The following is a 26,015-nucleotide window of genomic DNA, read 5'->3' on the forward strand; positions in this document are numbered from 1 at the left end:
AGAGATCGATTATGAAACACTTCAATGGAAACACGTTTGAAACGAAGTTCCTGAGCTGATTCCAAATGTCATGTACAGACGACAGACACCCCAATGAAATAAACTCTATGATAACAGAAAACCAACATAATCAGAGAGCACGGGCGGAGGGGGTGGCAGGGGGCAGCAGCAGCTTCAACGGAATTGAGAAACTACAACAAAAGCTGTAGAGCAGCAACAACAACAACAAAACTACAACCTACTAAATGCCATTCCATTCCATAGCCTCATGAGCATATGTACAAATACAAGGTTCTTCCTATATCACTCGTTTCCACACGCACACACACATGGGCACACTAACTATATACACACACACACTTAATAGAGAAGAAAAAAAAAAACACACACTCACACACAAACAAATAAGCTCCAAGCAAAGCCAAAAACTTGCGCAGTTGAGAGCGCAGCGCCGGCATTTGCTGTGGGTGTTTTGCTGGGGCAGAGACTGACCTCCAATGCAGTGCGAAAGAGAGGGAAACATGGCCAGAGAGAGAGAGAGAGTCTCTCTCATTTATAAACAATAAACAAAAATAGTGGACAGACAGAGTGGACACAGCACATGTTTTTAGTTGTGTGGATGGGAGAGCTTTCACACAAAACATGTGTAGTGCTCCCGCCCCTTTCCGCCCACCCACTCGCTCTCTGTGGCTATCTCCCTCTCCCTTTGTAGAATGTCAATGCTATTTGAACGAGAGACATCTGGCAACGCCAACAGCGAAAGCTCTCATATATGTACTGGGCAAACAAAAATTAATTGTGTATAAATTTAATCAAATTCGAGCGACCACATAAACATGTGATTTGCATTAGAGACGAACAGCAAGAGCGAAAGAGTGAGCGATAAAGAATCAGATATGACCAGAAAGATGGACAGAGAGAGCAAGGAGTGGGTGGGTGAATTGGAGGCTAGATAGAGAGAAAGAGAGGGCAAGCATTCACCGGGTTGATTCTATAAGAAAGTGTTCTGTGTGTAGAAAAGCCGACTCCTAACCAAAGTTTCGATATATGTATGGAAACACTGGTCTCAGGCTTTTTTTTTGTGGCTTAAACGATTTTGAAGGGCGTTAGATTCGAGGAAGCAGTCGTGGTCGTTGTTCTTGTGGGTTTAACCTCCGGTTAAAGCTCTTTTAATTGTACACTTTTTGTCTTGAAGATTTAATACACATTTTCCCCAAGCAATATCCACTAATATTAAGGTCACATTAAGGTCTGGGGAGAGAGAGACACGCGCGCCTAGGGGTCACGCTATTAATTTTGTTTCGAAAATTCACCTTTTGGAGTACTCATTACCGTTTCGAATAGGTTTTTTTATGGAAAATTAGTTAGCAACACACACACTAGGCCGACGACGTAAATGTGCGGGGGGGTTTTTGTGTGGTACGGAGTCGCGGACGGCACGGAAAAAGCACACCAGCTGTTTTAGCTTGCCGTATAATTTTTGATTCACCCGCCCGACCAAGAAAACATTCAAACATTCAATATTCTCAATTCTCATGTGCCGCGAGAGCGAAGAGCTCATTTTTGCGTTCAGTGAGAGAGCAAAAACGACACTGAAAAGCTTTCTTCTGATTTTGCATTTGTTTGTCTTTGGGTTTTGACTTTGCGCGCAGAGAGAGCTTTCACGAAGCTTTGGTGGGCAGCATTTTTAGAGAGCGAAGCGGCTTGAGAGAGATGTTTGATGGCGGCGGCTGTTCAAGGCCCTTATCAAGGCTATTTTTTGCAAGTCTTATCAGAGGCAAAACAATGGGATGGAGTGGAAGAGCCAAAAAGAGGGAGGGAGAGGGAGAGCTAATGCTATTGACTGCATATCTTTGAGGGAGAAAACCAAATTAAATGGAAATCATTTAATGCCCGATTAAAGTCCAATAACAAAAGGAACTCTAATTAGAATATAATAATTGATGATATGATATGATTTGATATATTGATAAAACGATGGACAAAAAACTCACCTTATTATGTGATATTTTAGGGGCTACAAACGTCCCTTAATAATCCCAGCTTAGAGGCAAGGAGGAGAGGTCTGTAAGAAAAACATATTTAAAAAAATAAAAAAAAAAAGCAAACTCGCTTTATAAACAAAATATATACAAAAATACATTGGGGTATCGGTTCAACGTCTTACGAGTCCAGGCCCATGCCCCAACGTCATGACAATGTCGTTGCCATCCATTCCGCTGAACGGCAAACAACAACAAATGCGAGTACGAGGAGTACCTTTGACAGCGCACAAAAGTTCTCAAGTTAACAACCTTAACGAGACACAGAGAGGCCCCCATTCCCTCTTTTTCCTGCAATGGCGCTTCCTCTTCCACACATGCAGGCCCCATCATATAAACGTCGAAAGTCAACAAAACGGGTCAAAGCGGTGGCAAGTGGAAAGTTTTTGGGCTATAGCATCTACCCAGAAACACCCACTCTCAAAGAGGGGGAAACCACCCAAAAACACCACTTAAGCCTAGGTCAATTTATTTTGCATAGGTAGCATTCAACACCCACATATCCCCAAGAAGAAAGTTTTATCAATTTGTTTTTACTTCCCAGGCAGAAAGAACTTTACCAAACCAAAAACTTTATCAATTCCGCATAATCAAACTTTTTGTTAACCATAACTATTATCTAGAAGAAAAATAGACCGACAAGCCATTTTTTATAATTTCGTTAAAATATACAAAATTTTCATGGTTTAACAAAGTTTCACAATTTCACAATAGAAGAAATCGATAATGGATTTTGTAGGCAATGAAAATTCTTTTTTATACGTATTACTCAGATTTTTATCAAATTTCGAAATTCTTTTTGGCACGTAATAAATAGATGCCGAATAAATAATATAATATACCAATAACATCTACTAGATTGCGAACATTAAGATCTGATCATTATTAAAGCCAAAATATTAATAAAAAAAAAGAGCCCTAGTCGTTTGGCTCTTTGAACACCTGGCTTCCGAGCACTATTTTTGCTAGAGCAAAAGGCATTTTAATGCATTATTATAGGATTATTAGCAACATAGTACTTCATAACTTTTTCTCTGTGTGTTTAGTAAGGAATTGCTATACCAAAATATTGTAGATAGCACCACATATGAGCGTTATATTTTAATAAATGTAGCCAGCTATTCATTTGCGTGGCAGCTGATGCAAGCTTTGGAGAGCTTTCGTAAATTAAATTTGATTAAACAAAAGTCTCTCTACAGCTTCAATGGCATTAAATCAAGTTGAGATTGTTCAAAAGAGGTTGTTGCTGGCTGTTATTTTACGCAAATACAATGTTAAACCATATTCTACTGTCAAAACGATGACCTAAGCGGTTCCCCCATTTAATATACTCTACAGATTCCACAGATTCATATGAGTTGATCTATGTAAACGTAGTTTATAGAACAAACATAGATTTGCTTACTCGTCTCTTAGTTAAATATGGGTGCAAAACGTGCCTTCCCATATGGTATATTATTCACAACAATTCGTTTTCTTAATTAGCATGTTGAAAACCAGTTTTTATTCGTTTTGGATTTCATGAAATTATGTCTAACAAAATAAGCGTACAAATTCCGGTTAAAGGTTAATCGAATAACCAACCTGCAACAGCTTTTACGGATTATGTTTTGCCCCAAGGGAACCCTTTTCGTCTGTTTAGAGTTTAAGGAGTTTATATCTAGGATTTCCTTGGGTTTATCCCCTGGGGGAGGGGGGGCGCACAGCTTATCTTAATGTTTTATCTTAAGCATTTTCCAAGAATTATGACAGTATCACAAAGAGTACAGAAACAGCATGATTCTAAGGGTCCGAAGCCCCTACAAATACTTTAAGGATGATACTACTTTAAAGATAATTCAAAAATACTTAAAAGATAATTTTATTAAATATATTTCCATGCACAAGCTGGAAATGAAAGAAAAATTATGAGTAAACTAGGAATTTTAATTTCCTAATATCTCCTAAACTTTCTTTAAAATTGGCTAGACTATTTACACAAGAAAAACTACCATAAAATAAGTGTCTAATAATAGAATTTCATTGCAAGTCACTTGGCTACTTTTGCACTCAGCGACCACAATTAAAACACACATCGAATATACAAGTGTATAATATATGATTATTTAAACGATTTAAGTGGCTGGCTACTCTGTCATTATCAACATTCTGTCTCAGTATTCGTACCTGCAAGTCGATAGGAAAAACTGTTTGTTTTCTTCCTGAACTGATGAAAATGCCATGTCACACTGATGAAGGGAATACTACCCCTAGTATCGGTAATCCATAACGTTTTTGTATTATTTTTTTTAGAGATAACACAATCTAGCCTTTTAACAAATATAAGCGAAATGTTGAGCCCTCGAAACGAAACACTCCCCGCGAGTCGCCAACGACTATAAATCGTCAGTGGAATCTAGCAGTTCAGTATCGTTTCAACGCTCTAGAGAGGCACATCATTTCTATAAGAGAAACGTAGTGAATCGAATCTGCCGACAATGATTGGAATACTTTTGCTGGTTGCGGCAGTCAGCCTGCTTTTTGTGTATCTCAAATGGACATTCAGCTACTGGGATCGTCAGGGTTTCCCCTCTGCGGGGGTCACCATACCCTTTGGCGCCTTGGATGCCGTGCGCAGGGGCAAACGATCCTTTGGCATGGCCATCTATGACATGTACACGGCCACAAAGGAGCCCGTATTGGGCATGTATCTGACCCTGCGTCCTGCCTTGCTGGTGCGCGATCCACAGCTGGTGCATGATATTTTGGTCAAGGATTTTGCCAGCTTCCATGATCGTGGCATCTATGTGGATGAGAAGAACGATCCCATGTCGGCCACTATATTTGCATTGGAGGGGAGTAATTGGCGAAATTTGAGGGCAAAGCTAACGCCTTCGTTTACATCGGGAAAATTGAAGGCCATGTTCTCGACTTCCGAGGCAATTGGCGATAAGCTGGTGGCACATTTGAATGAAAAACTACCACAAGAGGGTAGTCAGGAGATAGAACTGAAATCGTTGATGTTAACGTGAGTAAAAAGAGGGGAATAATATCCCTTTTTCGATCTAATTACCCTCTGTTATGCCTTTAGCTATGCTGTGGATATCATTGCATCGTCTATCTTTGGCCTGGACGTGGATAGTTTTGCTGATCCCAACAATGAATTTCTGGCCATCACAAAAACCATCAATCAGAATAAATTTACGGATATTCTACGCGGCACCACATCCTTCCTGTATCCAGGGTAAGTTCTCATGCTGGGAAATTCCACAACTTCTGGCTGAGCTCTTTCATCCGTAGATTGGAAAAGCTTTTTGTTCGCTTGGGTTGGACCCAGGAGGGACCTGAACGATTGAGGGAACTCTCCCACCGCACTGTGGATCTCAGGGAAGAGAAAAATATCGTGCGACGCGATCTCTTGCAACTCCTGTTGCAGCTCCGCAACACGGGAAAGATTAGCAACGACGATGGCATGTGGTCGGCGGAGAATGTCAGCAAAGGACTGAAAACAGTGTCCAAGGATTTTATTGCCGGACAGCTGTTTATTTTCTTTGTGGCTGGCTATGAGACGACAGCCTCAACGGCGGCATTTACCATCTACGAGTTGACCCAGAATCCAGAGGTGATGGCCAAGGCCGTGGAGGATGTGAAGAGTGCGCTGGAGAAGCACGATGGAAAGCTAACCTACGATGCCATACAGGATATGAAGTATCTGGAGCTATGCATAATGGGTAAGTCTTGGCAGGCAGAGTTTGTGCTTCTATAAAAGAGAGTGTTGTGTTCCTTTGCAGAGACTGCACGCAAATATCCTGCCCTGCCCCTGCTGAATCGTGTATGCACACAGGAATATCCAGTGCCCGATAGCAAAATGGTCATCAAAAAGGGTACGCCCATTATCATTTCATTGATTGGAATGCATCGCGATGCAGAGAACTTCCCAGATCCATTGGCCTACCAACCAGAGAGGTACTTGGATGAGAATAAGAACTTTAATCCAGCGGCGTATTTGCCCTTTGGCGAGGGTCCGCGTCATTGCATTGGTAAGAACGAGAGACCCACTAATAGGATTCTCTTTTCTGTAATGAGAACTTTCCTGTTCCTGTAGGTCTACGCATGGGAAAAGTCAACGTTAAGATTGCAGTGGCCAAGGTTCTCTCGAATTTCAACCTGGAGATGCGTAAGGAAAAGCGAGAGATCGAGTTCTCTGTCCATGGGATCCCTCTGATGCCCAACGGCGGTGTTCCCGTCCGTCTATCCCGCAAAAAGTAGCCGCCCACAAATGTCTCTGTCTAGTTATAGTTCTTAGAGTTAATAATAAATCAAATAATAACAACCAACCCCCCTCCCCCCGCCCATCATACACACAAAGAAAATACGCACCTCTTTGTGAATGTAAATAGTAGTATTCTTCCCACGATTTACATAAGTCGGCGCACACAAACACTATATACTCAATGATATATGGGGGGTATTTCGAGTATTATATTTTCCTGTGTGTGACAGTTGCATCTGCATTCAAAATGCACTTTTACCCGAGCAATGACAACACACAATATGGCCGAAAAAAAATTATTGCTTCTTTCACTTTTTCCAGGCCAAACACCACACACACACACACATACGCACGCACACGCACACAAAGCAACACCACACAGAGCGTACGCGGCGTGAATAAGGGGGCACACGGGGCAGCAGCTGCCTTTGCCGTTAATTATTTATATTGCACTTCACTTGTATTTGGGGCCCGTTTGGCTAGCTCATTGAATGCAGCATTGCATTACTTTTTTCTATTACTTTATCAATTTACTAAATAAATATGACGGAATTAAGGCCCGAATCAGCGCATTCGTGCTCGTGGGTAGGGCTGCAAAACCATCGATTGTCGTTCCGACGATAGTTTTACCGTCGAATGGTTTAAACCATCGATGTAACGACATTTCCACCGAAAAAATTTAAATTCGCTTAAAAATAGGTACAAAATGTGTACAGAACTATATTACATTTTAAATTTATTTTTAAATCCTCTCAAAGTGCGCTAATTACCCTTTTAGACTTCGAAATCATATTTTTTTGTCAGAAACGATATATTTAGATTGTCGAACAAAACGATCTATCGCACAATTCTAAAACCATCGATTTGATCGATAGTGTCATCAATGGTCATGCAGCCCTAGTGAAAAATTTCATCCTGTCCTAGTAAAAATCAATTAAATTATAGTGGAAGACCTTAAGTAAATGGGCAATACTAGTGGCAGCTACAACTAAAAATAGAGCAGCGCCTTAACTGATAGCAAAAACACCAGTAGCAGGCCCTGTTAGATGTGTGTTGGCTGTGTGTAGTCCGGAAATATATCATAATATATACACACATACGGGCTGCCCTACGCATACAGTGATAAGCCAGTATTTACTGACGAAACGGCGCCTCGAACACCACGTAGTATCCAAAAAAGTCATCACCTGTCCCAGAGGCAACATCCAATAACCAACATGGAGGGCAATAAGGACGAGGCACAGCGCTGCATTGATCTCGCGGTGCAGTCCCTGGCCGAGGGCAAAATCGACAAGGCAGAAAAGTTCCTGCTCAAGGCAGAAAAACTCTATCCCACGGAGAATGCAAAGAGTAAGCAGTGGGAGTTATTACATATTTCCCATAGCTACTAAGTTGATATTCTCTTTTAGAGCTACTGGCCAGAGTGAAGAGCACACCTGGCAGCGGCAGCAATGGCAAATCTCGACCAGCGGCTGCCGCCGATGAGAAGGACAGTGGACCCAGAAAGCGCACCAATTCGGACTCGCGTAACACCGCTCCAGACTACTCCAACGATCAGCTAGAGGCTGTGCGCAAGATCAAAAAGTTTGTTCCCCCCCAGAAAACCCTTTTCCGTTTCCCTCTGTACTAATTTCCATATTCCAATAATTTGCACAGATGTAAAGACTATTACGAGGTATTGGGTGTGAACAAGACCGCCACGGATTCGGAGATCAAGAAGGCCTACAAAAAGTTGGCCCTACAATTGCATCCCGACAAGAACAAGGCCCCTGGCGCCGTGGAGGCCTTCAAGGCACTCGGCAATGCTGTTGGCGTCCTGACCGATGCGGAGAAACGCAAGAATTATGATCTTTATGGCATTAACGAGACGAGCAGTGTCAATACACATAATAATGGAGGGGGAAACCATGGGCATGGACAGTACTACAATGAATATGGATATTCGCGCGGTTTCCAGGCCGACATCAGTGCCGAGGAGCTGTTCAATATGTTCTTCAATGGCGGCTTCCCACAGCAGAATGTTTATATGCGACAGCAGCGGCGTCAACGGCAGCAACGTGAGGATCGCGAGGTATGTGGCGTGGAGTGAAGTGACCTTTGAACCCAGCTACGGCGAACAGAGACTTATCTTAAGTCTAATCGTTTTGTGTTTACAGGGAAACAATTCATCGGCTTTGATCAATTTGTTGCCTATCTTGCTGCTCATTGGCCTGTCCATGATGTCGTCCTTCTTTATCTCTGATCCTATGTACAGCTTGACGCCCTCGCAGTGAGTACCCGAGAGAGATTCCCATCTGGAAGATTTTTTTTCTAATCTTAATTGCATTTTCTTCACAAGTAAATACTCGGTGAAGCGTGAGACGAACGGCCTTAAGGTTCCTTACTATGTCAAGGAGAATTTCTATTCAGAGTATCAGGGCTCTGTGGCGCGACTGGAGGAGTCTGTTGAGGAGGACTTTGTCAATCATCTCAAGCACTCTTGCAGTCGTGAACGGAATTATCGTGAGTACAACAGCGGCCACCTTCTATAGCTGACTCCTATAGCTAATGATTGTCTTGCCCGTTTACAGGTGACTCTATGCTGGCCAAGGCGCGTACGTTTGGCGATCGGGACCTGTATCGCAAAGCGCAGAATATCAATACGCCTTCATGCGAGAATCTGCAAAAGTATTTAATCACATAATCTAGTTGCTACATGTTGCTGCTACACGAAAATTCCCCTTTTTAAAAGCCATTACCTTTGGTTGTAGTTTTGTCCCCCCAGCCCCCCCACCAACCATACACACCCATTGCTTATAGTTGTTATAAATGAATTTCATTGTTTTATCATTTGATTGTTATCATTTTTATATATACTGAAACACCTTTTCTTTCTCCCCCCCACCCACACCATCCTCCTACCTTCCTCGACCAATCAAATAGAGTTTTTATATGGCTTGATGGTAAAAACGTACAGAATATATGGTAGAAGATGTCGTCCTCCGACAGTTGAACATATAAATTATAGTGCAATCCTCCACATTGAACCATTAAACCCCTCCAAACCCCCCTGCGGCATGTTTGAAAGCGAAGCGAACGCAACTGCCATTAAGTCACATCACGTATCAACGAGTACGAGTATCTATAAGTGGGAGGCTGAAAATCCATGGATAAGCGTGTTTTTTTCATTATTTAGAATTCGGATATTTAGGCATAATGCAAATGATACGATGATGCATACATACATATATACATACAAAAAAAAAACATTGATAGACAAATTGTAAACTGGTTTTTTCTTAAGGACACATCCTATCAATCATTCATTGGGCAGTGTTTTGCGATACTCTGAATAAAACTTCAAGCAAATCATTATAAAAAGTGTTTCCATGGCCATACAACTGCTAGAATTGGTTTTCTTTGGTTTTAAATATAATTAATATTTGTTTGCAATGATTGTTGCATTGATATTTATTTATAGATGGGTGGAAAAGTTGGGTTCTATATATTTTTAAATTGTAGCTGCCACACAGAGAACTATCCATTAGTTTTCTCTTGATAACATTTCTCCATAACATTTTTGGAATCACTTTCAATTAGATCTCCCCAAATCCAACCAATATCTAAAAAAAAAAAAAGAACATCGCTTATAAATCATTTGTTTATGTTTGTTTCTTCACTAAGAGTTTATAAATGTACAAATAAAGCAGTGTTATGCTAAGTAAAAGATGGTAAACAGATGGTCCAGACTCCAGTAGCACCGTCAATTGCTTATGATGGCCTCCAGGGCGGCCACAACATCGCCGCTCTGCTCCCGTAGAACCTTCTCGGCATGCGCTTTGCTAACCAGCAGCTCGTTCATCTAAAAAAAATAAAAGAGGGAGAATGTCAAGCCATTAAGCATTGAGCATACGCCCACACCCTCGTTCTGCAAAAGGGTGTCCAGACGGTCGTCATATACGTACAATCAGTTCGATGTCTTCCTTTTTCACTTGGACCATTTGCAGCTCCTTCTCCTTGGCGACACGCAGCTCGTTCTCCTTGTTGCGCTGGTTGCCAAACTGTGCCACCGCCTGCAGGTCAGAGAAACCGCTGGATTAGTTCTCCAGACAAAAGAATAGACATCTGGGTTATACGTACACTGGATATATTTGCTGCAGAGATCTCCTTTTCCTCCGCATAGTCCGTAACACGTTCCAGATCCGCGGCACCGCCGTCGTGACGCGTTTGTTTCTTTTGTTTTGTGTCCTGCTCGTCCTGACCCTCATCCTCCGCCTCGGTGCCATTCACCTCCACCTCCTGTTCGGCTTCCGTCATGTTGTCTGTCGTCTGGTTTTGGTTTATTTAGTGATTTGTTTAAAATTATATTTTTTTTATTAATGCTGCTCTAGCCGCCTCGTGCTGCCTATGTATGTACTACACTACTTGACTGTAGAAAACGTTTACACTACGCGTTCTTTTTTTTTTGTTTATGATATTTCTTCGATTTTGATATTCCGTTTGTTAATACTAGCTAGCTAGAAACTTCAGCGCTAAAAATGCAATTTAATTTAGCAATTGAATAAATTTTCTGCCAGATTGGCTAATTTAAATGTTCGTTTTTATTGGATTGCTTGAAAAATAAGGTTTAAGCTAAAAACGTCAACACAAAATTAATTTGGTCTTACATGGTAACTACGCGTTTTTAGACATGGAAACTACACAGGGATGAAATTCTCTACATGATTTAAAAACAAATGCTTTACAGCACTTAAACTAGAGATGGTGTGCCGGCAATATCAATACGATAACGCTTACTTAGATATTTTATAAATTAAATTATATTAAATCAAGCGAGCAGAAATCACCTGTCCAAAAGGTAAGCGCTGCCACTTACCTGCGATGAACAGAGGTCTGGTAGCTGTGTCATGAACTAGTTGCAACGACCGCGAACTGCTGGTTCAATGAGTACTGCCAACTTGTCTGCTAATTTAGGCGCGTGAATTTGAATTTTGGTTTAATTTTAGGGGTCCTCAATCAAAATCCAAAAGAATAGTAAAAGCATTAAAACTCCCAGAAATATAGTCATCTTTCATGTTTCTTTCACTCTAATTGAGTTTGTTGGAAACGAAGAGTACCTGAAATTTGATGGGATTTATCTAAAAATTCTAAAAGATTTTTGCATAAATTGGAATTTTTAATTTAAATGAAATTTTTCATATGTTTTTACTTAAATGTTGATCGAAAACAACAAGATTACTTGAATATATTCCAGATTTCATGAAAATGCTAATTTTACTGAATTAAAATCGAAAATTCTATAAATTTAGTATTATTTTTTTTATCATTTTTCTTTAACATTAAACTTCATTAAATTGAAATTTAAGTTTGTGTGTCAACCGCAAAACTAATTAAAAATGTCTCTTGCATGTCTCTTTGGCGGTGTGTGTGTGTGTGTGTGTGCTGCCTGTTCCCCCTTTATCCCACTTTCTGTTTTCTCTACTTTTTATTTAGTTTCTTTTTAACTTTTTGCAAAATTTTGTGCTGCGGTCAAAATGTTAATTATAAGTTTGATGTCGGATATAATTAGATTTCTGCACTGGCAGAGGATTTCCTTCCATATACTTATACAGTGACTACCATATGCACGCGTACATCCTAAACTGACCCTCCATCGTATCCCGTACCCCGTACCCGCCTGCGCAGCGGGTGGTCTGAGTCAGTGTGTCCTGTTGACATAATCGTTTGCCATCATGATTAATTTAATTGTCACTTTGACGTAAGGATATACACTCCAGCGTTCTCTCCAGCTCTATCTCTAACTCCCTCTGTCTCCCTCTCTCCCTATCTTCTTGTATCTGCTTGCACTCCTTCGCCTGGAGTTCCGTTGAAAATCAAGATTAATTAGCATCCATGACCATGGGCGGTCAACATCATTTGTCAGTGGGGGCAGAGTTTTCGTGGGGTGTAGAGGGGGGCTTTAAGAGGATGTTTGGCGATGCTGTGAAGCTGTGGGCGCGGGAAGCGGTATGTGTTTCGGGGAGAGTGTGTGTCGTGTGTTTTTTGGGGCACATCCATATGTGCGCTGCACTTAATTCGATTTTATTTTGATAGCCAAGCATTTTTTTTAGTGTTTAACATTTTTAATGCAGTGCGCATGGAAGAGCAGAAGTGGCAGTAGAGCGCTGATTAAAAAAAAAACCTTTACTATGTAACCACTAAAAGATACCCTTTATTCTAAATATGATAAATATTCAAGTCACTTCCCTGAGAAAAATTAAAAAAAAAAAATGTTTATAGAAGTAGAGTCAAGTAGACAGACTGTGTTGTCAAATATTTCCTTCTACATATATATAATTCTCAATGCAATGGGGACACTTATTCACGCTTTTGCCTATTGGAAATGTGGAAATCCACCCAAAATAAAATTCCTTTTATATTCAGATGTTAAGTCCTAAGGACTAAAAAAGACTACACTAGGAAAGACCATACCGAAAAAAGGGATACTCGAAAATGCGCACTGGGGTCCCGATGAGATTTCTTCTGTGCTTTGCAAACTTCAATACAAAATTCAGCTTACAATCGTCATACCCTCGTCATACCCTCGTCATACCCTCGTGTAGTGTATCCAAAAAAGTGAGTGCCGAAAAATGTGTTTACAGCAAGTGCAGCTAAAAACCGCATCCGTGTGTGTTTTTGTTGTGTGTGTGTTGTCTGTGGAAGAGAGTGCATCTGACATCTGTGTCTCCACTTGAGAGGCAACAGGCGCGCAGTGGCAAATTTTTTGTAGTACTGCTTGGTTAGCCCAGTTCTCGGTTCTCATTTCAATCCCACGGTTTATCCTGCCCACCCACTGGCCATTCTCTTGCCACCCACTTTCTACCGCTTTTTTTGGCTCTGTTTCGTTTTTCCAATTGGAAATTAAATTATGGCGCTAATTAGCGTCGAACATAAATTAAGTTGGCAATTTCGGTTGGCATTGTGGCTGGCAATGCCACATATCCTTTCTTCACTCCCTCTCTCTCTCTCTCTCTCTCCTGTTGGGTGCATGGTGTATGGAGTGTGTGTGTGTGTGTGGGGACGTACATGTGCGGGTTGCAGCCCAAAATTCACACAGTAAATTTTTTGCAACCGTTTCAGAGATAGCAGAGTGGGAGAAGAGAATATATGATGGGAGTCGGTAAGAGGGGAAGGTATGGTGGGAAAGGGAGTGGGAGAGAGGGGAGTGGGAAGGTAGGGGCACTGGGAGAGCTCACTTGGATAGCAAGCAATCGTAGGAATGAGAATGGAAGCTTTGGAGTGAGAATTGGAAGCCTTGGGATAAGAGAGAGGGGCGTGTGGGGCGAACAATTTTTCGGTCGCGTGACGTAATTTGACTTGCATTGTCTTTTGCCCGCTGGAGCGGTGGGGCAGGGGCAGGAGGGCATGTTGTGGTTGCCCTTTTTTGTGGTTACACTTCCTGTTTTACAGTTTGGTTTTTATTGTTTTCTCTTATTCGTTGTTGGATAGTGTGGGTGCGAAGTCAACGAAAAAGATAGAACATGACGCGAGGCACAAATGATACAGACTGACATCAGGATTATGCAATAATTTGGGACCTTAAATCCTGATATGGTGAAAATTGACACGTACTTGGTTTACAAACTCCAAATATGAAGGAATTAAAATGTTTGTGAGTGAAGACGAAGGGTCTTGGATATATGATATAAATCATATTGGTTGGAACTTCACATTGCTTACTATAAGATATCTTCAATATGTTTTTCAAACCGTAGAGGCCAATGCACTTCCCATTTGCTAACTACGCAAAGAGATCTGTCCTTGGGCACCTTTACAGCGAGGAATTGTCCTGCCGACTAGTTACTTGCCCAGTCAATTGCCCTGATCTTTAACCTCATTTCTTCCTGCATTTCCCATCCACTCTTCATGCACAAAATGCATTTCATTCCCATTGATTGGCTTATACATACATACAAACATTCACATTGACTACCAGATTAGATTTCTAATTTCGAAAACCAAATAAAGCCAAGGATGCAAAGGATATGGCTGGCATTGGCTGATGATGGGACCCCTGATTACCTATGAGCCAAACCCCCTGCAAAAGACAACACAGCCTTCAGGCTCATGGACATGTCTCTCTCTTTCCCCCTGCTGTTTGGTGGGGGATTTCCCTTTATGAAGAATGCAATCGACTGTCTGTCTGCCTGCCTCTGCCCCTGTCTGTGTTGCATATCCATGTTGCAACGTGATTCCACGCCATCTGTGTCTGTGCCATTGGGCAGGACAGTGGCTGGAAATTCGGTACGTCAGTCAATAAATAAATTTGCATAGCAAATAAATTAAGAAAATGCAATTTTCAAGAACTGTTGCACATTTCCGAGCTGAATCCACCCACAGTGAGAGAGTGAAATTGCATTAAAATTTAAATTCAAGGACACAACTCTCAGCCCGGAAATGGGAGGGCGAATATCTTTAAATTTGGGTCCCTCTTTTCGGCCCATTGCATGGATAATTGGCTGGCAAACTCAATTACGCTAATAACACTTGGAATCTCGGATCAAATCTACTGTGTTTATTGTGTATATTTATCTACATGTTGTATATGTGCGCTTGAGTGACGCCACAAGGAGTAATCCTTCGCCCATTGTCCAGAGAGAGAGTGGAGGATAATTGAGCCATTGAAGGCGCTCGAATGGTCAGCAGAAAGTTCCAACAGTAACTGATATCGAAGTGGGAAAACTTGCTCCTTGCTGAAAGTGGGGCTCATCCGTATTGTTCGGCAAGGCGGCAAGGCAAGGCAAGGCATTCATAGCTGGTGTGGTTGGCAGCGGCGACCCATTGACGACCTTTATCGGGTCTGTACATAAACCATAATCGCAATTGGCAAGTGGTCGCCACTCGAGCAAGCATCCTTTTTGGCCATTGTCATGCTTCACAGGATGGACACACACACACACACACACACACACACACATGCACACACATCTGTATCCCAGAGATACATCCCAATGTGCTCTGGGCATTGGCCAGCTACGAAACGCATCGAACGGAAGCCGATGCTCATTCATTTAAAACTTGTCTGCAACTTGCCAACTTGGCTCCTTCATTCTCAGACCCCCACACATCTTTTCTATGGTACCAAGGTGCAAACACTCCTCGAGTGTCTCTGTGTGTGTGTGTGTGTGTCTCGTAAAGTCTTTGCTTCCGTTTTGCCTCCTGCTCCTGCTCCTGCCCCCATGGCCCATAATGTATCCCTGACATTTTGCAACTTTTGCGTTTAACAATTTCGCTTCCTTCCGTTGGCTAAACGGCGCCAGGTTGTCGTGGAAATTTGTTTTAATCGTCATCTTTGCCATCTACGTAAGCGTTTCTCCTTCCCAGGCATTCGCCAGGATCCCAGGACTCCTACACGTTCCACCCCGCACCCTACCAAAGGTTCGTTGACGTCCGCAGCAAACTCCTTTCGGTTATCGATGGCCTGTTCAATATTTTATTAGTGTCGTTAGGCGAAACGACTCCAAACATCCTTTATACCTTTCGACTCACTGAGTTTTTCCTGGGCTTTCCCTTTGCCCCCTTTCCTCCTACTGCTTTTGCTTCGATTTTGGGGTTTTTGGTTTTGGGTCTTAATATGGCTGTAGGTCGGATTTTTTTTTGTCTTCCTTTGTTTCATTTTCAGTGTCTGTTAACATTTACATAAGTTACCTACTTTTACAAGAAAGAGATTAAGAGTGGATGGCGTGGGGCATGGGGAATGGTGCAGGACCTGCTTGATATAGCGGTACTTACTCTCTAGGTAGACAATTGAGCGCCTACAAAAAGGTTGCCCGGCTGAAGGGTGGCGGGAGGGCATAATGAATGGATGGCATTTGATATTTTTTATCAAATAAATTGTGGTCATATCTGATGATTAGATGACCTTGTTGTTCAATTGAATTATTGATAGTTAGTTATTGTCGTGGGTTTTGAATGCTCAAAATCCACTCAGAATTCCGAAACATTGGTCCTTAAGTCTGTTTCCAATACAATTCAGTGTTGACAAGTGTAATATTATCTATACATCACTTTCCAACACAAGAATGTGTTGTGAAACGTGAACAAAATTAACTTTGTTGAAGATTGAATGATTTCTAAGCTTTTATGTATCCAGCAGAGTTTCTTTAACATTTAGAGCTCTCCCCATAAACCTCTGTATTTATAGCCAGAAAACCCTGACATTTATCAACACTGCAGCAACACTATTTCAGTTCGCATTAAAGCAGTTCTCTTAATGCAGCTACGTTGCCACTTTGTCCCGAAGTCATTCAATAAGTTTTTGACTGTTATTTTGCACATTTCTTTTCGATCTCTCCACCCACCCGTACCCCACTGCCACATGCCACATTTTACCGTTAAGTAAACTCTAGTTAAAAACCACCAACAGCCAAGAATGCAGAAACTCAGGGGCAAAAGTTGTGATAAGCTTTTGAGAGGAACTTTGCCAGTCCGGGTAGAAGTGCATAAACATTTCCCAGGCTCTTCTTATCAATGGGTTATGCCACCATAACCCTTACGAATGATGGCAGGGGGTGGTGGGTGGGTGGCTACAGTGCGTAGTATTTTTGGTGGACTTTATAAGACCGGCAAACACTAAAACTGTCTGCCATTGTGCCATGCATTTAAGTTTAAACGTTATTATTGTCGCCTGACAGTCTCCGCCAATTTGGCATAATGTGTAATATTTCTTTTTTATAACCAAACTACGGATGCCACACAGCGCACTTAAGGTGTACCAAGTGGGAAAGAGAGGAACAGAGTCAGAGCGAGGGGTGAGGTTGAGGCAGAGATGGAACTAAATGTACATCCCATATATCTTTGGGAAAGTGTGGGGATGTGTGCTAAGGATAATAAAATATAAATAGCAGTGCAATACTTTTCAGCGGAACCTTTTTCCTTTGTCTGGTGGAGGCGGCTTTTGAGAGAAACGGTATCGACAAGCTGGATACCTCTCTTTCGGAACAGAGCACGAGCTGCATTAGCAATTATTATGCAATAAAAATTGGATATTTACTATAAGAATCTACAGAGAATATTCATATTAATATAAATTCAGAATATTCATATTAATATAAATTCATTCATTTATTCAGTCATTTTCGCTATTATTTTCACATGCTATCTCTCACGCTCTGTCTCTCTCTCTGCATCTATCAGAGTCACGTTTCCCACAGCCTCCTTCATTTAATATACCCCATAGCAAGACCAATTCTAGGGTATCTTTGGGAGTGTGTAAATCAATGAACACAACCGGACATCCGACTAATATATCACATTATTATAATTTCTATGAATACTCTGCTACTTTTTCCCATTAAACCAAAGGGTTGTTTCATTATAATGGTTCTATCCCCCGTACTCATCCCCATCTCCTCTAGAAACTTGTTCTTTCGTTCCGTTCAATCAATTTGATATGCTCACCATATTTAGCCAAAACAAAAAAAAGTTTGCTAAAATACGAAAAAAAAAAAAACCAAGAGAAAATAATCTTCAAATATTAATTTTTCGCCTGAGAGTGTTACGAGTTACTAATTAGAAGTGAGACCTGCCAGACGGTCGAAATATTGGATGTGGAAGGTGCTATACAGAGAGGTGGGGTGGGGGTGTGGGGAATGGGAAGAGAGCCAAAGGCGAGAAGGCAAAAACGAGCAGTGGAAAAAAAAACCATCAAATGTCTATACATCATTTTAACAATCAATCAATTTGAAGCAGAGTTAATCCACACGAATCGTGTTACATGTGGCCAAGAGGGGGGCATAGCAGGGGCAAGGCAGGGAAGGGCAGGGCATCAGGCTCTCTCTGCTCGACCTGACTTGAGCCAAACTGGAAATCTTGTATATTAATCAGTCTATTAGACACGATTTGTTCCACTGTCCTCCCCACATGAGACGGAGCGGAGCGCAGCGGCAGGGCGCAGTGGTGCGATTATTCAATCAGCTCTCGGACTCCGACCCTCTCGATGGGTTGTCCTGAGACCCAGTGAAACCCCCTACCCTCGCCTGAAACTCGCTCTTTTGTGCATTGCGTGGGTGAAAGCCCATGTAAGACCATGTCTGCCATGGCCTTAAATTTTGGAGGTTTTTATTTTTTTGGTTGAATCGACCTTGAGGCAGGTAGAGGCAGGCATCAGGTGAAGTTTCAATGTGAATTAAAGTTGAAAAAGTGCATGAAAATTTTTTGAAATACAAATGGAAATAAAATCGGACTTAAATTTGGTTCGAAGAAGATTTTTAAATTATCAGCAGGGAAATCAAAAAATAGATGGAAATAAAGTTGCTGCAAACATGAAAATATATGTTATGAAATTTGCTGGATATAAAGTGCTCTAAAGTGACATATCAGAAAGATATTATGACTATCGCATTTGAAAGGAATGCGATAAATTATAAGAGCTCTTAGCAGTAAAAATTCTTTAATTTAAATTCAATCAAATGATCTATCATCTAAACATATGACAGCCTACAAAAGTTAAACGATTTCCAACCCAATGCATGACCATAAACAATCCACACTAAGCATAATCCAATACACAAAATATTTCAATATGTACAATCATCAACATCATCATCATCAGATGTAGAGGAATCATCATCGTCAATGCGACACTTTGGCGGACAGCAGAACGAAATCATTTATGGCACATCTTTCCCAATGACAAATTTTTGTTCATATCGTAAAGTTTGTGTGTCGTTTTATGAACCCCCCGCGCTGCTGCTGCTGCTGCTGCGGCTGCTGCTGCTGCAGAAATGGCCAGCGATAGAAAACGCATCAAATTTGATGACGACTATGGGAAAGTTGAGGAATATTTTGCCGAAATGTTTGATGAGGTCCTGTCCAGTAAGGCTTTAAAGTAGCACTGGCTGGCAGTGGTTGGGGAGCTGTGTAGTGTGTAGTGTTGCTGCTGCTGCTGGTTGGGGCATAAAAATGAGAGACAAGCTCGATTGAGCAGCATTTGCATATTGAAGTGACTCGAACAGAGTTGATGTGTGTCCCAGCCAGGCTCAGTGGCGTGTATAGAATAGGATACAGCTACATGGGGGGGATTTTCTTTTTTTCTACCCTTATTCTAAGCTAACAATATCATAACCCTAGCAATGCAAAAATTTCCAAAGCAAAATGCTCATCGTATGACTTATGGCAATGGTTGGAGAGAGCTCTGCTTGTTCCATTGCACATAGATGGAGCTTTTCAATTTCATCATTACCAAAATCCCCCCACCACCCGCAACCCAAATATCCTCCACTGTCAACCCGCCCTTGCACCCCCCTCCTTTTGTCATCCTGCAGCACGTCAGCTGTTGACGGCGCCGCGTTGCGCACTTGCAAAGATTTATTTTTATCGCCTACAATTCCAATTCAATCCAATTCATTTGCCTTGGCTTTCCATCCATCTCTCGCTCTTCCGCACTCTGGATTTTTTGTGATTTTTGGCCACAAGTGTGGACTGGAGGAGGAGTTGGAGGAGAGAGGACAGCAATTGTGGAAACATTTGGCTGCCATTCCTTTAGCCGCGCGCCACTTTCATCAAGGCAAAGTGTGGCTGCCTCTGAATTTTTGTGGCAGGCGGCTCTCTGGCTTTTGCCACTTGCCTCTTGGCTTTATGGCCAATTGGGTTAAGCTGGATGACTGGGTATGACTCGTATTCATACTCATATCGATGCCTAGCCGCACATCAGGCAGCCAAAATATATATATTGATATATGACTCCAGCCAAGAAATTGAAAAAAAAGAGGAAAACGTTGTCTAGAGACAAAGGCTGCCAAAAGTGCAGGTGAGCAAATTTAAGATTTAAAGGGAATATGTAAGGAAAAATATAAGAAACAAATCAGTAAAAAATGATCGATTTTGAAATTATCAATTCAAGGGAAATTTCTTTGACATTTGGGAACCCAAACTGATAATAGCACAGATTATTCTTCATATACATATATACGAATTTCTTGAAACCTCTCAAACTACAAGGATTAAAGATCGATTAATTAAAATTAATCTACCAAAACATTGTAGAAATTTCTTAAAGTTCAAACAATCTTAAAGTTTCAGTATACGAATATTATTGATCAAAGTCTAGCTTTAGGTAATGATTTATTGAATAATTTCTGAGTTATTAAACCAGCAGCTTTTCGATTAAAATCAATATTTATACGGAAAAAAATATTAAATCTTCAAGCCAAGAATTTAAATCTATTTGAAAAAATGTTTAAGGCTTAGACATAATCAACATAAAAAGCTATAAAGCTTCTACAATTACAAAGAAAATTACATGGTAAAAGAAATGCCCCAAAATGAGTCAAATTTAAATATTTTTTTGTTCAATTTTTATTTAAAATATTTAGCTATAGTGCAAGAATACCTTAAGATATCTCTAGGCTATTAAAAAAAAAAAAGAAAAATAGTTTGGAATGCAATAAAAAACGATTATCGACGAGGATGGGATTCGAACCCACGCGTGCAGAGCACATTGGATTAGCAGTCCAACGCCTTAACCTCTCGGCCACCTCGTCACTTTCTCTCTTTGAATCTTTTGGTGGTTCTTCTCTACGCCACAACTTCTTTACTTATACTTCTACCAGCTTATACTTTCTTCCATCTCATCGCTCTTCGCGCTGTTTGATGTCTGTTCTCTGTGTGCCTTTGTGCGAATGAGAGTTATGAGCGGAAATTTTCTTATCTAAACTTAGAACTGGGACAAAGCTCTGGCCATTGTTCGGTTGATGATGATAACTGGTTTGCAGCCAGCCTTCCAGCCAACAGCTGCGTTTGCCTAGATCTTATATAATTTATGGTTAGATAATGAATAAATTAGGTGCCAACTATGGCCATAAGAGATCGCCAGCATATAAAGCATGGAAGGCATCTTCATCTCTCTATCTCTCGCAGAATGCAATTAGTGATGGCAATTGAGCGAAATAATTGAGCGAATCTTAACGTGGCATGTGGCACGTATACAAAGAAGTTGTTTTTGCCCGTGGCAGATGGTAAAAGAGGTTTCTAAACGTGTTTAAGAACTTTTCTACTAAATAGAATTCATAAATCAAGCTGATTAAGAATTATGCTTAAAGCTGCTTAGATGGTTTTTTTTTGCTGTATTGTGACCCCCAGATATCATCTTTGAACCCTTGATTCCAATCGAACATGGAACATTGCGCCCTGGGAACAATCAGGGAGTTCCTCTCCAAAGGCGAAGTTCTCTCACCAAAGATCTCTCCAAAGCTTAGCCCTGAAAGGTTTTGATTTTCCAATCAGATCCCTTCTACCCAATCAAGCGCTATATCATGCATGGCCTCTAAGATTTTGAATGGCAAGATTATCACATTGCTAATCGCTTGACACGACACCGCATTTATGGAGGATTCTAAGCAGTTCCTTGAACCACGGCCAAAGCCAGGCTCTGATTACGGCCCCAGGCCACGCTTCGGACTCATCAGAGAAATCAATTTAAATTAATTTTTACGAGCGGCAAACTCTAAAAGTTATCTTTCCCCCATAAGAAGTGTACGTTGTATGTATTGTTCAGCGTCCTCCTGCCCCCACGGAAACTTTGTTAAATCGTATTAAGTCATAAAAAAAATTGCGTGAAGAGGCGAAGAGCATATGAAAGGGTCCAAAAGGAAGGATAAAAGAAATTGACTTTGACGCCTTTATGACGGCTTTGGAGGGTAGGGGAAGGCGCGTGTATAGTTTTACGATCACAAACCCCAACTCCCTCCCACCCGCAGATATCGGGTTAACCGTGCATAAAATCTACCAAGGCGTCGGCGGCAGGGACTTAAATGGTTTTACGACCGCAGGAACCAGAACCAGAGGCCATGGGATGGGTATGGGTTTGGGTATGGGGGGGATACCATAAAAGTCGAGCCAGCAAAAGCGCCAAAAGAGTTTTGATGAATGTTGTGTGAAGGCGTTGTCAGGTTTATTGATACGTATCTGTATCTGTATCTGTGAATCTGCATCTGCAATTGCAGTAGCTTCCATGGGTGCTGCCAAGGGGAGGGCCCGGCTGCTAATTGAGCATAAATCAGAGTTGGTAAAAATGTTCGTTACGAAGAATTTATTGCCTTCAGATACTTTGTGCACTCTGAAAATTCTTTTGAACCTCTCTCTGCCTCTCCCTCTTCCTCTGCCTCTCCCTCTTTCATTTAGTTGCCATCTCTTTCGGTTCTAGCAAAGTTTTCTAATACAAATTGCATCGACACTGAAGCGGAAATTTCAACAAAGTGAGGAATCAAGCGAGTGGAACGGCTCACTGGAGATGGTCATGACTAAGGGATACCTCTTAATTGGGTTAATTTTTTTTTAATTAGAGCCTTAGGACAACAGGTATTGGAACAGGATTTATATTGGAAGTTAGATAAAATCATCGAATGAGAACAAGATATTTTTTAAATTTTTAATCCCTCACAGGTTAAATATTAAAAATATTAAATAAATAAATAATAATAATAACTGTATAATTAAAAAAATTATTTACTAAAATTAAAAAACATCACGCAATTTATTTGTAGAAATTTACAAGACAAGATCGGCTTCAGCAGAGCTTAAAGCATCCGAATTCTAGATGTAATTTCAAACCGATAGACAGAGCATAAATATAAATATAAATTCTGCACTGTCCGTTACAAAAATCCACGCAAAACCAACTCATTCGCACACGACACCCTGCGCATACAGGGTATCGAGAAAAAACTAGCCAAAGGCCGACGACAAAGTGGTCAACATGCCACAAACTTTTTTTTGTTAGTTATCCCTTTGCCAATAGTGGGTGGCCAGCAAGGGTCTCTGGGAGAGGAGGGTGGTTGCGGGGGCCGTGGTGTCAAAGTTCCGTGCTTTGCAGAAGCAGAATTCTTCTCGAACATTTTTAAACAATTTAGCGCAAGAATTAAAAATCGCCAACGCCGCGCAACGTGGAAAACTTTTCATCGCAACGCAGCACAACAGCAAAAAAAAAAAACAGCGAGAGAGAGGAAAACTTTTGTACGCAAAGTTTGTCGGGTTATAAATTATCCTCTCCAGGGGCATAGAGACGGGGGTAGGGGGTAGGGAGGCTGCTCTATACAGCACCTTTGGCACTCTTTGGCCCAATGCTTGGTTGGGCGCCTTTTTTAAGCCGATTTTCATCTTTCGTTTTCGGGTTTTTCCTTTTGCCATTGGCAGCACCGTAGACTTTTGGCGCCAACGGGTTTGACTTGTACAAATTGCTGTGTCGACCATAGCTTCCCATACACACACAGATACACTTACTACACTCAGACAGACGCACCCGCACGCACAGGATATAGCGGGTGGGTGGGATTGAGGTGGGATTGGGCTGGGTGGGGGGTTTACTCCACATTCTCGTCGTCGCCATCGTCATCGTCGTCGTCCTGGCAATGTAGACACGTTTGTGTCTCCTCTTTGGAATACTCTTCTTGGATGAGGATGGGATGGGTTCATCCTGAAGTTTGCTGACAGAAAGAACAGTGATGATCTACCACGAGACTTCTGCAAAGAATTTTAGTAAATCACTGTAGAAAAGGTTTTGAATTGATCAAAATATTCATCTGTAGTTTCCATTGATTACTGCTTTCTTTGCCTTAATTTTATTTATTCCAATATTCCCCATCAATATTGATTTTGTAATGGAGAATAATCATAGTTTTTATGTCTCGCCTAAGGATCTCTGAATATATTATTTTATTCCGCATTCTTTTATCATAAGCTGTATTCAATGATCAACATTCAAACACCATTAGATCATTAATCCGTTCAGAACACATTCATCATCCATTTTCACGCCTTTAATCGAATTTCAGAACCCAGAACTATTCCTGGCAAAGAGCATCCCATTTTCGTTGAGCCCCGAAGCCATCTGATTTGTGTTGCCCTTTTTATACCTTTTGGCCTGGCCTTTGGGCACTAATGGATTATCTAAGCCTTTTAGTGGCTATTGGTTGCCTTGGCAATTTTTCCATTGCTTTATGGTCGCTGGAGCCACTGCTGGAGCCATCGACAGCTGTGTTGGAAAAATCTTGGCAAAAGGGCAATCGCATTCCCCCGATCCCTCTCCCATATCAACGCCCCCGCTCTTTGACCGCCGCAGTTCTGGGTATCATCATCATTTGATATGCAAATGTTTTACATTTTAATCGCTTGATTATACAGAAAAAAGCTGCATAATTTATGATTATGGAATGAATAGTTTCAATTTATGAATCAACTAATCAATATAAATGTCTTCCTTAATGCCTAACATCTTACATGGGGCGATGTGGAACCCAGAAAAAAAACTAAGAAGATTAGCATATTACAAAGGGTTCTAGCGGCTCCAAAGAAGCGGAAGGTATGCTTTAATAATGATCATTAAAGTAAACATGAAGAAATGGGGGGATGGAATATGTGTATGTTTGGTAACTCAAAAAAATTTTCCTTCAATTCTTTTTACACAATTCCCTAACTTATGTTTACACAACTAGTACCTCCATTTTCTAAGTTAAATCTTTCCAACAGAATTGGGTAAAGAAATCAATAAATATTTTCGACAGGTTTAGTATAATGCACGCTGACGGGGAAAATATTTCCTTCGTTCCTTTAATGTATAACCCAGAATATTATCTCAAGGAACTTCTCTCTCGTATTCCCCCTCATATGCACTTATACTTGCATATCGCTTACTCCGATATTAAAGGAATTTCAGAATGCCTCGTCGTCTGTTGGATATCGCCTCAACTTGTTGCCAGTGCATTCAACTTCATTCATGAAATGAATTTTGCTCTCCAAGAACTTGCAATCAGCTGCTTGGGCTGCCCACTACTCCCGTACCTCCGGAGCAGCAGCAGCAGCACAAATCAGAATCATTCAATTCAGAAATTCCGCCAGACGGTGGCGAGTCCCTCGGCCTTATATCAGCCAAGCGCCAGACACAAACCGGCACATATAAATACGTACATATACATGCACATATGTATATAAAATACACTCGAGAGATACAGTCTTATGAAGTCAACTTGCATCTATAATTGGAACAAAGGAGATGAGCTGAGGCTCGAAACCCCAGACTTGGAAACCCAACTTGATATTTCCGCATGCTTATGGGAGTAGAAATTGCATTTTGCAATTGCTATTTTCATATTGCCCAGCAACAAGCAAATGAGAAGGAAAACCCATACAAATACTCGTATGCTGTGGAAGTGGAACTGCAATCAGCAAGGCCGACGACACAAGTGCACACAAAAGCTTGTGCCGCTTGCAACAAAAACTGCCACACCCCCCCGGCAGTGGCTATCATTGATCCCACTCACTATACATATGTATGTACCTATACATACATATGTACATATGTATAAGTACAGTCTATCAGTCAGTGATAATCATGCAAATGAGCGAAACAAAGAATTTTCCAACGGCAGCAAAATTCATAGCAAAACTTCGAGCAGAGAGAGGTTCAATGTAGCCATCAAAAGTGCAAAAAAAACTGTTTGCACAGTGAAGCCTCAAATGTAGAACAAGTTGATAAACTATAGGAAAGATGTGGATACGTAGAAACTTCGTGTAATGATCATCCCATGGAAATATTTTTGAAGAGAAGTCAATCTCTTTTTCAAGCACAAATGAGTTATCATCTGTCCGTCCATAGCTCACACTATCTAGTCGTTCCGAGTAACACCATGATTGTTAAACATAGCTTCCACCAAGCTCAAATATATCCACAAATAAAAGACATCATAGGCAGGCCAAACTGTTCGACC

General features: G+C 41.2%; 4 protein-coding genes and 1 non-coding gene across 6 annotated transcripts in view; 2 read left to right on the forward strand and 3 right to left on the reverse strand.

The window, feature by feature from the left end:
• The window catches only part of LOC111070679 (protein roadkill), a 65,276-nt gene extending 58,411 nt beyond the window's left edge, over positions 1–6,865 (reverse strand). Inside the window, exons 1-2 of the mRNA XM_022361423.2 lie at positions 6,402–6,865; positions 1,995–2,065 (exon numbers count right to left, since the gene is read on the reverse strand). The gene's annotated coding sequence lies outside the window, so the exon portion shown is untranslated. The remainder of the gene's footprint in view (positions 1–1,994; positions 2,066–6,401) is intronic.
• Positions 4,445–6,358, forward strand: LOC111070703 (probable cytochrome P450 6d5). Its single transcript, XM_022361435.2, has 5 exons — positions 4,445–5,049; positions 5,113–5,265; positions 5,322–5,752; positions 5,813–6,061; positions 6,127–6,358. The coding sequence occupies exons 1-5, from the start codon at positions 4,520–4,522 to the stop codon at positions 6,288–6,290; spliced, it is 1,527 nt and encodes a 508-aa protein (XP_022217127.1). The 5' UTR covers positions 4,445–4,519; the 3' UTR covers positions 6,291–6,358.
• A 306-nt stretch (positions 6,866–7,171) lies between the features above and the next one.
• Positions 7,172–9,729, forward strand: LOC111069064 (dnaJ homolog subfamily B member 12). 2 transcript variants are annotated; one of them, XM_022358956.2, is made up of 7 exons: positions 7,172–7,644; positions 7,704–7,878; positions 7,951–8,365; positions 8,451–8,563; positions 8,633–8,796; positions 8,865–8,961; positions 9,217–9,729. In XM_022358956.2, exons 1-7 carry the CDS (start codon positions 7,512–7,514, stop codon positions 9,260–9,262), a joined length of 1,143 nt encoding a protein of 380 aa, XP_022214648.1. In that variant the 5' UTR covers positions 7,172–7,511; the 3' UTR covers positions 9,263–9,729. The 2 variants fall into 2 exon arrangements, with proteins under 2 accessions (XP_022214648.1, XP_022214657.1); XM_022358965.2 differs by having other exon boundaries at positions 7,173–7,644; positions 8,865–9,729.
• A 191-nt stretch (positions 9,730–9,920) lies between these two features.
• Positions 9,921–11,453, reverse strand: LOC111069079 (huntingtin-interacting protein K). The gene is made up of 4 exons (XM_022358974.2): positions 11,150–11,453; positions 10,414–10,602; positions 10,239–10,346; positions 9,921–10,135 (listed from the first exon to the last, which is right to left on the reverse strand). Exons 1-4 carry the CDS (start codon positions 11,180–11,182, stop codon positions 10,037–10,039), a joined length of 429 nt encoding a protein of 142 aa, XP_022214666.1. The 5' UTR covers positions 11,183–11,453; the 3' UTR covers positions 9,921–10,036.
• A 9,260-nt stretch (positions 11,454–20,713) lies between these two features.
• Trnas-gcu lies at positions 20,714–20,795 on the reverse strand. The gene has a single exon. It is a non-coding gene; the product is annotated as a tRNA-Ser (tRNA).
• Positions 20,796–26,015: the final 5,220 nt, after the last annotated feature.

The sequence above is a fragment of the Drosophila obscura genome, unplaced genomic scaffold, assembly GCF_018151105.1.
Source record: "Drosophila obscura isolate BZ-5 IFL unplaced genomic scaffold, ASM1815110v1 contig_150, whole genome shotgun sequence".
NCBI classification, from domain to species: Eukaryota; Metazoa; Arthropoda; class Insecta; order Diptera; family Drosophilidae; genus Drosophila; species Drosophila obscura.

Excerpts from the sequence above, each read along its gene's own strand:
- LOC111070703 (XM_022361435.2), top strand. The coding sequence starts at position 4,520 with ATGATTGGAATACTTTTGCTGGTTGCGGCAGTCAGCCTGCTTTTTGTG. Across the intron at positions 5,050-5,112 it reads CTGAAATCGTTGATGTTAAC|CTATGCTGTGGATATCATTG; the intron begins GTGAGTAAAAAG and ends TTATGCCTTTAG. Across the intron at positions 6,062-6,126 it reads GGGTCCGCGTCATTGCATTG|GTCTACGCATGGGAAAAGTC; the intron begins GTAAGAACGAGA and ends CTGTTCCTGTAG.
- LOC111069064 (XM_022358956.2), top strand. The coding sequence starts at position 7,512 with ATGGAGGGCAATAAGGACGAGGCACAGCGCTGCATTGATCTCGCGGTG. Across the intron at positions 8,366-8,450 it reads AGCAACGTGAGGATCGCGAG|GGAAACAATTCATCGGCTTT; the intron begins GTATGTGGCGTG and ends TTGTGTTTACAG. Across the intron at positions 8,564-8,632 it reads TACAGCTTGACGCCCTCGCA|TAAATACTCGGTGAAGCGTG; the intron begins GTGAGTACCCGA and ends TTTCTTCACAAG.
- LOC111069079 (XM_022358974.2), bottom strand. The coding sequence starts at position 11,182 with ATGACACAGCTACCAGACCTCTGTTCATCGCAG. Across the intron at positions 10,603-11,149 it reads CAGACCTCTGTTCATCGCAG|ACGACAGACAACATGACGGA; the intron begins GTAAGTGGCAGC and ends AACCAAAACCAG. Across the intron at positions 10,347-10,413 it reads CTGCAGCAAATATATCCAGT|GCGGTGGCACAGTTTGGCAA; the intron begins GTACGTATAACC and ends TCTGACCTGCAG.